Raw genomic sequence first — 13,519 nt, 5'->3', positions numbered from 1 at the left:
GTGTTTCCTACTTTATGAAACATATAGCCACTGCTTCCAATTTCTACAGGTGCCTAAAAAAACTCCTGCTTCTAAAGCAATAACAGGGAATCTGCTAATAAAAAAAGGACTGATGATTCACTAAGATGATACAATATACTATATTAAACATTCATGGTGCACCAATCATTCCTGCAACTATAAAAGTTCCAAGTGACTTTGGTAAACAACTGTAGCTAAAATAAAACAAAACATTGATTCAATAAATCACATACAGTATTATGAACTGTAATTGACATGAGAATATTCTTACATAGTGCAATAACTAAAAAGATAACAGAGGCTCTTCACATAAAAGACATTGAGAGAAACATACCTTTGCTCTCAAGGAGGAAATGGTCTTGCAAAATGTAGAACTGTGGTTGTTCCACGTTAATGCGAGCAGACCTTCTGCCATCGTAGACCTCAATGCCTGCAACACACATATAGTATAGGTCAGAACATTTTTCATAGATAAAAAAAGAAACAAAATACATATACCAAAGACAGGACACCAATATTGGAGCTCAAAGTACGACGGCTTGACAGGCGTTGCCATTACACGAGACAAAAAGTTATGATCTGGAGACAGTTGGCATACATTCACTGAGCACACAGCTTCACTCCATTGTTCCACCAGACTGAATTGTGCGATGGATTTTACCATTCTCTTAATCCTTTCTTTTCCAACCTTTTCCCTCTCCTACCTATTCGAGAGAAATATGCATCAAACTTTTTTCTCATAGCGTGGTTAAGTTAGCGAGAGCTAGAGGAGAAGTATTTATCATCCTTCTCTTCAACACTTTTTTTACGATTCATGTTTACTAGCCACAACATATGACATATTCGTAGATAATTTGTATTTTCCCTAACTATACAAACCTTAGCTATTTAATATGGGTAATTACTTTCGGCGTAGCTGAAATGACAAGCCATTAGATTTTTAACGAGGGCTTACTACCCCACCGTTAGTTAGCGGGGGGTAGGGAGGGGTAGCTTGCTACCCCCCCCTCACACACACCTGTGATTTAGCTCAATTTGCTTAGAGGTAGGACTTTCACGGGGGACAGGGCTTGCGGGCAAGTTTGATTAAATAGCTAAGTTTTGTATAGTTAGGAAAAATACAAATTATCTACGAATTTGTCATTTGTTCCGTAACTGAAATACAAACCAAGCTATTTAATATGGGTGACTCACCCCTTAGGGGGGTGGTAAGTCCCGGCCATTACTGGCTTTGGCTTTTGCCCGGGGACTCAATATTTGAGTGTGTAAGTACTCAGTAATAAGGAGTCCCTGCACCTCGCTAGTGTCTTGCTGTGCAAGTGCTGCGGCCTACATAAGCTGTGTGTGAAGGTATGCAGTGTGACACATCCTAGGAAGTTGACCTGGAGTTCTTTAGATGGAACTCAAGGCTAGGACTTTCCCAATACCACCTCGTCAGGGTATGGGGACATGACAGTATTAACTTAATACTAGGAACACAAGAAAGCATGGTTTATCTGCAGTGGTTTGAGGTCAGCTATGCAGAGAACCCAGGATGCTGCTTTCCCCAAGAGAGGGGAGGATGAAGAAAAGAAATAAGGGCCAGACAAACCTTTTCATTCATGCAGACTAAGACCGGGTAACAATGTCCTCAACCTTCTGCTACTAGTCCATTAAGGAGCCGAAGGTTTAGACCAGCTGTTGTGCAGCCACCACAGGGCTGATAGAGAATGTATCGAGTCTCCTGTGCGTCACGTCTTGCAGGTAGTGGGCTGTGAAGGTCGTCTGACGCTTCCACACCCCAGCTTGCAGGACCTGCATCACTGAATAGTTCTTCTTGAAGGCCAGAGACGTAGCTACGCCCCTGACATCATGTGCTCTAGGGCGACGTGATGGAGGAGGGTCAGGATTCAAGGATAGATGTATTACCTTGTGAATGCAGGCCGAGATGGTATTCTTGGTGACCCTCCTCTTCGTCTTCCCAGTGCTCACAAACAAAGTTTGCACCTGGGGAAGAACTGCAGCCGTTCTTTTAAGATACAACATCAGACTCCTTACTGGGCACAGTAGGAGATGGTCTGGTTCATCTGTTACAGAACAAAGACTCGAAACCTGGAACGAGTCGAACCGAGGGTCCGGCACTCCTGGATTCTGAGTCTTGGCAACAAACTCAGGGACGAACCGGAACGTTACCTCCCCCCATCCCCTTGAATTGGCGACGTCGTATGAGAGACCATGAAGTTCGCTGACTCGCTTGGCCGAGGCCAAAGCTAGCAGGAACACCGTCTTCCAAGTAAGGTGGCAATCTGAAGCCTGGCGTAATGGTTCGAAGGGAGGTCTCTTAAGAGACCTGAGAACTCGAACCACGTTCCATGGAGGAGGTCTCACTTCCGACTGAGGGCACATAAGTTCATAACTCCGTATGAGTAGGGAAAGTTCCAGCGATGAAGAAATGTCCACTCCTTTGAGCCTGAAGGCTAGACTTAAGGCTGACCGATAGCCTTTCACTACCAAGACTGAAAGGCGCATTTCCTCCCGCAAATACACGAAGAACTCCGCTATTGCTGGAATAGTGGCATCGAGTGGAGAGATACCCCTTCCACGATACCAACCACAGAAGACTCGCCACTTCGCCTGGTAGACCCCTGCGGATGACCTACACAGGTGTCCAGACATCCTGTTCGCAACTTGCTACGAAAATCCTCTCTCAGTGAGGAGATGGTGGATAGTCTCCAGGCGTGAAGTCGAAGCGAAGCTACGGCTTTCTGAAAGATGTTGGCGTGGTTGTTTGAGTAGCTCGTGTCGTGGAGGGAGTTCCCTCAGGAGCTCCGTTAGGAGTTGCAGAAGGTTTGGAAACCTTTCTGCGTGATGCCATAGCGAAGCTATTAGAGTCACCGAGAGATTGACCGATATTCTGGTCTTGTTGAGCACCCTCCTCATCAGACAGAACGGGGGAAAGGCGTAGACATCGATGTTGTCCCACCGTTGTTGGAAGGCATCTTGCCAGAGAGCCTTGGGATCCGGGACTGGGGAGCAGTACAGCAGAAGTTTGAAGTTCAGCGCTATAGCGAACAGATCCACAGTCGGGGAACCCCACAAAATCAGGACTTTGTTGGCTACTTGACGATCCAAAGACCACTCGGTACTCACTATCTGCGTCGCTCTGCTCAGACTGTTGGCGAGCACATTCCTCTTGCCTGGAATGAAGCGAGCCGAAAGTGCGATCGAGTGGACTTCGGTCCATCTCAGTATCTCTACTACGAGATGGGATAGCTGTTCTGAAAAGGTACCTCCCTGCTTGTTAATATAAGCCACTATTGTGGTGGTGTCGCTCATCACCACCACAGAGTGGCCCGCCAGGTATTGTTGGAACTGTTGAAGGGTCAGGAATACGGCTTTCAATTCTCGCAGGTTTATGTGGAGGTACTTTTCTGATTCTGACCACAGGCCTGAGGTCCTGTGGTTCAGAATGTGAGCCCCACACCCTTTCTTTGAGGCGTCCGAAAACAACATAAAATCCGGGGGGGGAGGACGAGAAGGTCCACTCTCTTTTATAGGTTCTCGTCTGCCACCCACCACTGAAGGTCTGTCTGTTCCGCAGAACCCATGGAGATCATAGTGTCCAGGGAATCATGACATTGATTCCACCGGGACTTGAGTCGCCACTGGAGAGATCTCATTCTGAGGCAACCATTGGGAACTAGACGGGCCAGGGATGCGAGGTGACCGAGGAGACATAACCACGATTGGGTTGGAAGTTCTTCTCGTCTGAGGAAAGGCCTTGCGACCTTCCTCAGCCTTGCTATCCTGTTGTCTGATGGGAAGGCTTTGTGGAAATTGGTGTCTATGATCATGCCTAGGTATACCAGTTTCTGAGTGGGCAACAGAGAGGACTTCTCGAGATTTACCATGGTCCCTAGATTTTGGCAAAGTCCCAGAAGTTTGTCTCGGTGACGAAGAAGGGTTGCCTCCGAGTCTGCTAGTATCAGCCAGTCGCCCAGATAACGGAGGAGACGGATACCGATCCTGTGAGCCCATGAAGATATTAGGGTGAACACTCTGGTGAACACCTGCGGTGCTGTGGAGAGACCGAAACACAGCACCTTGAACTGGTAGATCTTGTTGTCTAGGCAAAATCTTAAGTACTTCCTTGAAGACAGATGGACTGGGATCTGGAAGTACGCGTCCTTTAGATCCAGTGTGCACATGAAGTCTTGCGGTCTCACTGCAAGTCTGACCGTGTCTGCCGTCTCCATGCTGAATGGGGTCTGTTTGACGAACCTGTTCAGGGCTGAGAGGTGGATGACTGGTCTCCAGCCTCCAGACGCCTTCTTTACAAGAAAGAGTCGACTGAAGAAGCCTGGGGACCCATCGACAACCTCTTGGAGAGCGTCCTTCTTCAACATGACCTCAACTTCTGCCGAAGGGCTTGCCCCATTGCCGATCCCATGGCAAGGGAGCTCAGCGACACTGGATCCGCTGTCAGGGGAGGTAGAGATGTCGTGAACGGGACGCGATATCCCTGACTGATTACTGAAATCGTCCAGGAATCGGCCCCGAGTTGCTGCCACCTTGTCGCGCAACTTTGTAGGTATCCCCCCAATGGTGGACATGCAGGGGGACTGCCAATCCTAGCGTTTGCGGCCACGGCCGCTCCCTCTAGGATTCTTTCCTCCCCTAGAGGACTTTTTGCCCTTTTTGTCCTTGACAGGAAAGGGCTTAGACACTTTTGTCTTTGCTGTAGCTGCCTTCTTCGTACTCTTGACAGGACGTGGTTGCTGGGTAGCTGGAGGTTTGTTGGGCCTCGATGTTAGGGCCCTATGGAGAAGGGAATCCTGGTTGGACTCCTCCACCTCTATGCAGCCTGCTCCACGTCCTTAGGTTCAAACAAATTCTTACCGAGGACGGAAGAATGTCTGAGCATGCAAACGTCAGTACTGGGGACCTTTTGATGGAATCTCTCAGCCACTGCGTCCCGTCGTTTCAAGATAGTGTTAGCCCACAAGCTCGAGACTTGGTGGGCTAGAAACTCTATAGTACACATGCCTGAGAGCAAAAAGGTCTCCAAGGCCTTCCTGGTGCTTTCCTTGGACAGGTCCTCAGATTGCACCAGGATTGCCAGAGACCCTAGCCAGATGTCCAGCCACGAAGTAGCCTGCATGGCACACTTCGCTACCTTCTCCTGGCTCAGGATCTCCGTTGCCGAATACGAGACCTGACGGTTGGAGTCTCTCTCTAGAGGGACACCCCCAGTAAGCTCTTCCAGAGAATGGTGCAAAGGAAGAGCTAAGCAAGTCTCCTCCAAGAACTCAAAGTACCTCCTCTGATGGACGCGAGGAGCTTGTTACCGGTGCTGGATCGGCTGGAGGAAGCTAGCTCAGAGAGCTGGTCTTCGACCTTGTTTCTGGCACTCTTAACCCCCTGTGACCAGGGCAAAGCCGCACTGGCCCTCGAGGACTTCTGAGTATCATAGACTCGGTCCAAGACCGTGTCCTTGCCCTCACGAGGAGGAATCTCTGGATCCAGAAACCCATTGAGACTCCTCATGAGGGTCAGCACTTGCCAGAACGCATGTTCTGACTCTTGTAGCTCTCCTCCTGAAGGGCTGGCTGCAAAATCTCCTGTCCCTAGAGGCTCTTCCTGGGGGGACTCGCGGACATTCTCCAAGGGCTTGGCTGGCTCCTGTCTAGTCCTTGATGAAGACTTAGGAAAAGTCTTTGAGTACTTCGGTTCCCTCCTGGTAGGGATACAGGACTCCAGCAGTGATGGTGGAAGACTCTTCTCAACCCCTACCTGAGAAGACTCTTCTCAACCCCTACCTGAGAAGACTTCTCAGGGAGAGGTGGGGTTTCCCCCATAGGTGCAATGGGGGAATGATCCACCTCACCTGACTCCCCAGAGGACAGGAAATCCTCGTCCACAGGGGAAGGGGAGCCTTCCTCAAGGACTTCCAGGGAGACAGTTTCGCCCTTGGAGAAGTTACCACGGAAGGAACTCCTCTCTCCCTCTTCAGGGGAGACAAAGCCGCCATTGTTTTGTGACCCAGTTCAGAGAATACAGGCTTAAAAGCCTGCAAAAGAACTCTGACAATGGTACCAAACCAGGGCTGCTGACTGACAGTCGTGCTGTCAGTCACTCCCTCTGGAGGGAAGGGGATCGTTCGATACCTAGGAGGAGTGACCAAACGAGGGTTCGCCTGCAAAGATTCTGAAACAGAAGAAGAAGAATCCTGAGACCTATCCGGAAACCTCCCCTCCTCCGACGAGCGCGCAGTTCTGCGCTTGCGGGGTGGGGAACGAGACGATGATGATGACTTGGCCGCGCGATGTCCTGCGGCCTCACGTGTGGGATCGCGCCTATGATGGCTCTGGGTATCGCGCTGCAAATCGCGCGATGGGTGATGGCGAGGGCGCGCGAGGGATGGCGCGTGGCAGCCTGAACAGGCGATGACAGGTGGCTGGATGAGCGCTCGCGCGCATGAAGGCAAATGTTCGCGCGCGGGCGCGCAGGATCTTGCCGAAGGGCCCGTTGTGAAAAAAATTAATAATAGTTGGGAAAAATACAAACCATTTCCACATATAACAAGCTTGGGTTATATATGTTTTAAAGTAACTCTCATTATCAATTCCCTTTTGCCATAATGTCTGATATTCTGCCCCAGTACTGTACTATAATGATTTTCCATATATTCATTGTAAAGAGTTCAATTTTTCTTAAAAAGGTTTACATATTTTGCCAGCAACAAATTCATTTATTTTTATAACAAAGTCATGAATAGAAGCCTTATTTATATTTTTAAGGGGTATTGTAATATTTTTTGGTCCTACCAGTTGTCTAACCACATTTGTTTTTGCAGCACGCCCTACTCTCTGTAGGGTTTTTTGGAGAGGCAACCAGAAGTTTAGTCGAGACGTGGCACAAGTAAAATGATTGTAAGGGTGCTGTATTATGTCCGAGTCTGTTTATAGGGTTAATCAGCTTGATAAAAAAAAATGGAAATGTAAACATTTCTGTCCTGCTACATGAGTCACTTCTCAAACTTGGTGTTGACAGTGTGTTCTGACAGTGACCTATCTAGAGGTTTAGAAAAACATTTTAAGGATCAAGATATTGCTACTCCACATCACTAGATCACAAAAGGTGATTCCATACTGGAACTTAGTGATGGAAAGTTCTTTTAAATGTTTGCCTCAGAACCAAGTGAACATAAAGGGGCCTAAAACCGTCTTTTTGCGGAAGACCACAAACTCTTAAGTGTCATAAATACTAATAGTAAACTGGAACTATTGAAATGGCATACTGGTACTTGCCCAAATAGATACACGGTTAGGTGTGTCTTTGTTAATACTTGTACTGAATAGGAACACTTATGAGTGTCCCCCCAGTGGAAATCTTGATTGTGTAATTTATCTTATCTTGTTACCCGGATGCTGAAGTTTTACGTAAGGGATGTTAATTTTGTCTTTGATTATTTTGATTGATACATTACGGTATTCCTAACAGTTTTTCAAATACAGTAAATTGTTCTTTTGTCTAATTTATGTATACAGTATTTAATTTCAGAACCTCTCACCACGGTGTCTTCTCCTCCACCACTGTTTTTTGAAGCTCATAAGTACAGTAATTTATCATAATTCTTTCCTCCCACACTGTGTTCCGTTATTTATTATAATATTCCCTTTCACCTAATGTTCTTATACCTTTACTTATAATCAGCAAGCCAAAGGCAAGAGAAGGAAAGGTATGATAAATAACAAGGTTCAAGCTGGGTCCCCTTGCCCAGTATAAATAAAGGGGTGGTGCCCAGAGCTCCGTTCTCTTGACCTGTTACTTAGGTTTTTTTTTGGGTATTACACCATTGTATATTTGTTGTGTAGTGAACGTCGGGTTGTGGTCGGCATTCGGACACTAGGCAGTTTGGGTGCTACCTCGGGCCACAGTCCGCAAACCACTACACCGTGAGGGCGAAAACGTTGGGCGCGCGCATTAGAAATATCTCATGCGTGCGGGCACGAGTATCTGGCTGAAGCAGTGGGCGAGGGCGCGCTTACGCAACCTTGTGGGCGCGCGAGGAGGTGAGCGCTGGGGAGCAGGAGCAACTGGAACTACGCCCAGATCCGGAGATTGTGGGCGTGCCTGGCGCGCAGGAGATCGTGGGCGTGCCTGGCGCGCAGGAGATCGTGGGCGTGCCTGGCGCGCAGGAGATCGTGGGCGTGCCTGGCGCGCAGGAGATCGTGGGCGTGCCTGGCGCGCAGGAGATCGTGGGCGTGCCTGGCGCGCAGGAGATCGTGGGCGTGCCTGGCGCGCAGGAGATCGTGGGCGTGCCTGGCGCGCAGGAGATCGTGGGCGTGCCTGGCGCGCAGGAGATCGTGGGCGTGCCTGGCGCGCAGGAGATCGTGGGCGTGCCTGGCGCGCAGGAGATCGTGGGCGTGCCTGGCGCGCAGGAGATCGTGGGCGTGCCTGGCGCGCAGGAGATCGTGGGCGTGCCTGGCGCGCAGGAGATCGTAGGCGTGCCTGGCGCGCAGGAGATCGTGAGCACGCATCAGGATGCGGGTGCACAGAAGTGCGCTGTTGGTTTGGAGAGCACTAAAGTCCTGGTGAGCCCCTGTGCGCTAACTCAGGAGACTCCTGGGCTGTGCGCTGGCGCTCTATAACAGCAGTTGTGCGCGTGTGCGCAGTCGCGCGTTGAGGCATTGGAGAGCGCTGGAGGTCCGGTGAGCACTGAACAGGAACCAGTGGCGAGCGCTTGTGCGCTATTGTAGGCGAAGGCGAGCTTTCCACCTTATACGCCCTCAGGGGGCCGTAGGTTCAGCAAGCTGACCATCAGCAGTCCTCCGAAGAGGAGTCTCTATGAGTGAACTCCCCTAGGGGGAGAGAATCACCGGCAGGAGAGACCGTAGGACTTAGTTCCTACCTCGAAGGATGTTCGGAGGGGAAAAATAAGCCTTCAGCTACCACATTAACATCAGGAGCAGAGGTTTGAGATAACACATCAGAAGTCTCTGTCACAACAACGTCGACGATAGACAGAGGATCAATCTCTGCTACCGTCGGCGATTGTTTGACAGCTGCTCCCAACTTGATCATGTCAAACAAAGCTTCCTTGGAGGGCGAACCCTGTAGCCCCAAGGAAGCCCAAAGCTGTAATAAATCATTATTATTCACAGTCAAAGAAATATCCTCCTCCGGGGGAGGAGGAGGAGGTGCCTCGCTACGGGAGGCAACTCCCTCTCCCACACCCCGGGATTGGTCAACAGAACAACGGTCTACGCTACCACTCACCGGCTTCTCAGGAGAAACCGATCGAGTGGGAGCTTCGGAGGAGGTTTGGGCAACGGAGGAAGAGTCCTTGGGATTTTCTCTTTTCAAAGAAACCTTTGAAGGAGAAATATCCCGTTTGGACTTCTTCTTCCGGCGCCGAGAAGACCTCTCCCACTGGGAAGCAGACCACTCCCTACACTCACCACATACGTTAACACTATCACACCGTTGGCCCCTACAATGAAGACACAAGGTGTGGGGATCCGTGTCGACCGCCGACATAAATGTACCACAAGGGCGGTCAGGTAAACCAGGACACTTACGCATGATGGCAGAGGCCAACTTCACAAACACTCTGGAAAAAGAAAAAGCAAAGAAAGATTAATAATGGCTGATCAACAAAAGCGAGGGTGAAAGCGGACACGTCCGACCATCACCCGAGCCGATAGCAAAGTGAGCTAAATCACAGGTGTGTGTGGGGGGGGAGCAAGCTACCCCAGCTAACTAGCAGTGGGGTAGTAAACCATCGTTAAAAATCTAATGGCTCGTCATTTCAGCTACGCCGAAAGTAATTACCCATATTAAATAGCGCGGTTTATATTTCAGTTACGGAACAAATAACATTTATAGAGGGACCTCAAAGAGAAAATGGTCTTTTAAATGTTGGAAGAAACCAAAATAAAAACAACTGAACTAACAGGAATATTCTAAATGCATAAAGCAACAGTCAAGTCAACATTAAGAAATTATTCCTGTTTACACATATCAAACACTAATTAGGCTACATCACAAATAACAATGCTGTTCAAAAGGCATCATACCTCAACTTTCCTCCCATCACCTAACATAGGGGGAAAAGTCCTATACGATATACTGTCAGTGTAAAGCCACTAATCCAACTCGGTCATACTTGGGTTGGGGAACCCTCTGGTAACACAAATTAAGAGGCTAGTGAATAATAATCTATGGATAAAAATTACAAAATGGTGACAAGAGCTTATTATGCAAGAGTGTTGTCAACTGCTTTCTGGACTCTGTGTATCAGACATGTCTAATACTGCAACGCTAGTTATCTCTTAAAACTTCTTGAATTCTTATACAGTACATACATTACCAGATGTTTTCATCTCTCATCCCAATTATAGAAAGTGGACTACACACTGATATTCCTTCCACGTATATAAAGAAACCTGTGTTCAGGTTCCCAGACTTAAGTTGAGGAATTTTATAAATGTACTATTTTTTTTCTTCTAAATGATACAGATTAATCTAGAGGGGCACTCGGTAGAGCGCAAACCTTCGCTGTGGCAGCTTATTTCACGACATTTTGCTGAACCGTGACCTTGACCTTCCAAAATGTAATCATTTCCAGCTTTTAACATAACAGTTAATTCCTGCAAGGTTCATTACTCTACGACTAAAATTACAGCCAGGAAGCTGTTCACAAACAAACACACACATACAGGGGGTAAAACAAAACCTCCTTCCAACTTCATTGGCGAAGGTAACTAGTTTTATAGATTTTAAAACAATGGCCAGGCACTAAGACTGGGTACATAATTTGGCACTCTAAAGAGATAAAATGTCAAAAGTTAGGGTAGGATAGCTAGGGTAAGTTAGATGAGTGTGAGCAGATTACTGAGCACCTCTCAATGTTACTGTACTCGTTCTCTGATAAGAGATAAAACACATATAAATGAGAGAGACCTGGTAGAGGTTGTCATCTTGTGGTAAGTATAGAATGTAAGCTCATAAAATATAACCCATGTCAATTAGCCTGGTTTGTTCACTAAATTGTTACCTTTCTGCATCGGCCTGGTACCAAACACGTAATCCTTATCAATTATCATTATTAATTGCTAAGCTACAACCCTAGTTGGAAAAGTATGATGCAATAAGCCCAGGGGCTCCAACAGGGAAAATAGGGAATATATTAATGATAGCAGCCAATCGTATGTATTATGATGGCCGACTAAGAATGCAGTAGTGTAAGGGGGTGGTAGAGGGGCATTAGCCCCCGTTAGGTAAATAGGTAGGGACACGGCATGTAGGTTAGGTTAGGGGGGAAAGTTTAGGTTAATTAGTGCCCATTTATTATGCACGGGGATGAATTGGCCGCTGATATACAAAGACTCCTCAATTAGTGTTACCAAAAAGTAATCCTTGTCCATGAGCCCGTTACTTATAATGTAACCTTATCAATGAGGCTGTTACCCAAAACGTAACCGGTTTTATTATAGTTAAGAACGGAAAAAGCTTTTCTACTGAAAAGCAGGTGTTTCCTATGGAAAAACATCCATTTTCCTTGAAAATAATACTTATTTTCACTTCAAATAAAAACTTAATTATCTAAGAAATAATAATCAATGTAGTTAGCTTGCGCACCTCAACACGTAACAGTTGCCAGGACATAGGTCATAGGAGCTTGTTTTTCTTTCTCCGCAAGCGAAAATAATCTGTTTGCTAAATTGTATCCCCGTTCTTAGACGGTCTAATGAGTCTTCAGTTTAGAGTACTTGCTGTTGAAATGAAGGTTAAATTCAGTGAAAGAACATTATTTATTAGAGGAAATTTTTTTTTATTCAAAATGTTCCTCCTCTTGTAAATATAATTGTACCACGTAACCTACTACCAATTAGGCTGTCATCGAAAAAGTAAACTGGGGAGCCTTTGTATATCAACAGCCAGTACCTCCCTCGTGGATTAAAAATGGACATCAACTAACAAATTAAAGCCCCTAACCTAACCTATAAGCCGTGTCATTACCTATTTACCTAATGGTAGGGACGAATGCACCCCTGCAATCCTCCTACACTGACGAACTCTAAGTTAGCCTTAATCGTAAATACAGGCAGTCGCTATCATACATACAGTACACACTGTAACCTATCCATCAGCCTGTAACCAAAAATCGTAATCCTTATCAACTAGTCTGTTATCTAGAAGTAACCATTATTCGTGAGCTTGTTACCTACAATGTAACCCTCATCAATGAGGCTGTTATCCAAAAAGTAACTTATGACATACCAATCAGGCCGTTACCAAAAACGTAATCCTTATCAATTAGTCTTTTACCTAAAAGTAACCATAGTTTGACAGCCTATTACTTATAATGTAACCCTTATCAAATAGGCTGTTACCCAAAAAGTAACTCATGGCCTGTTACCTAGAAATCATCACTCCCCCTTAACCCATGTTAAAATCCCTATAAACTCACAAACTCATAATCCCACTTACATTGAGCGGTTATTCACAGCGCCTACAGTACGCCAGCCCAAGATCCCGCTTGCGTAGATCAGCAGTTTGCCGTCGAAAAGGGACGCAAATACTTGGCCATTTTAAGACCCCCGTCAGGAACTAACAGATCAATTCACCATTTGACAGCACATAATAACATTTAATCTCACCAAGTCAGAATTTCTTTTATAGTTTATAACACCTCCGTCCTAAATTCTTTCAAAACCAGCTCGGTTACGTCACATAACGGTTAATTACGTAAATAAAGAACAATGGCAGGTGAATGACAACGACCGTCGACGTATAAAGGATGAATACAGTAAACAATAATAGTTTTACGTCTCGACACCAGATGTCACTGGCGTTAGTATTGTAGTTCGTCGTCTGGTCGTCAGATGCCTCTGGCGGCAAAGTGGGCGGGGCAGAGAAGCTTTGTTTCGAACACGTTTCGAGACGCTTTCCGATGTTATCTTCAAGGATGATAATCAATAGATGATTTATCTATATGCTGATTATTATATATTTATCTGTTTAGTATATGTTTATCCATCGGTTGAATGTCATTTGGACGTGGAATTTTATATTAATACCAGAAGCTCTGTTTCGAACACCAGATTCGAAACGCTTTCCGATGTTATCTTGTATTTACTAGATCATGGATAATAATCATAGATAATATAGATAATTTATCTATATGCTGATTAATATAATATATTTATCTATCTTTTGATTAGTATATTTATTCATGGGTTGAATATCATTTGGACGTAGAATTTTATATTCATAATAATTATCGAATGGTTCGAACGATTGAATCTTTCGAACTTTGTTGTAAATGAATTATTAAATGTTAAAAATTAATAATTTCTACTTATAGCATATTCTATATTAACTTATCATCTTCATATTCTTTATCTAAAGGCGGAACTGATTAGTTTTTGCAATAATGGGAATGGTATTTAAAGACAATCAGATTTTTCAATAAAATTTATGCAAAATATTCATGCATAGCTCTTAATAA

General features: G+C 46.0%; 1 protein-coding gene across 15 annotated transcripts in view; it reads right to left on the bottom strand.

Annotated features, from left to right (window-relative positions):
- The window catches only part of LOC137624289 (zinc finger and BTB domain-containing protein 7C-like), a 175,020-nt gene extending 162,145 nt beyond the window's left edge, over nucleotides 1-12,875 (bottom strand). For 12 of the 15 annotated variants that reach the window (XM_068354848.1, XM_068354855.1, XM_068354849.1 and 9 more), the window contains exons 1-2: nucleotides 12,499-12,875; nucleotides 356-451 (exon numbers count right to left, since the gene is read on the bottom strand). In XM_068354848.1, the coding sequence (XP_068210949.1) occupies nucleotides 356-436 (81 nt within the window). In that variant the 5' untranslated portion in view covers nucleotides 437-451; nucleotides 12,499-12,875. The remainder of the gene's footprint in view (nucleotides 1-355; nucleotides 452-12,498) is intronic. The other 3 variants (XR_011040705.1, XM_068354856.1, XM_068354851.1) reach the window with 1 other exon arrangement.
- Between the last annotated feature and the right edge of the window lie 644 nt (nucleotides 12,876-13,519).

Source organism: Palaemon carinicauda, chromosome 31 (genome assembly GCF_036898095.1).
Source record: "Palaemon carinicauda isolate YSFRI2023 chromosome 31, ASM3689809v2, whole genome shotgun sequence".
Taxonomy (NCBI): domain Eukaryota; kingdom Metazoa; phylum Arthropoda; class Malacostraca; order Decapoda; family Palaemonidae; genus Palaemon; species Palaemon carinicauda.
The sequence above is the reverse complement of the archived record's forward strand: the minus strand, read 5'-3'. Positions and strand labels throughout refer to the sequence as shown.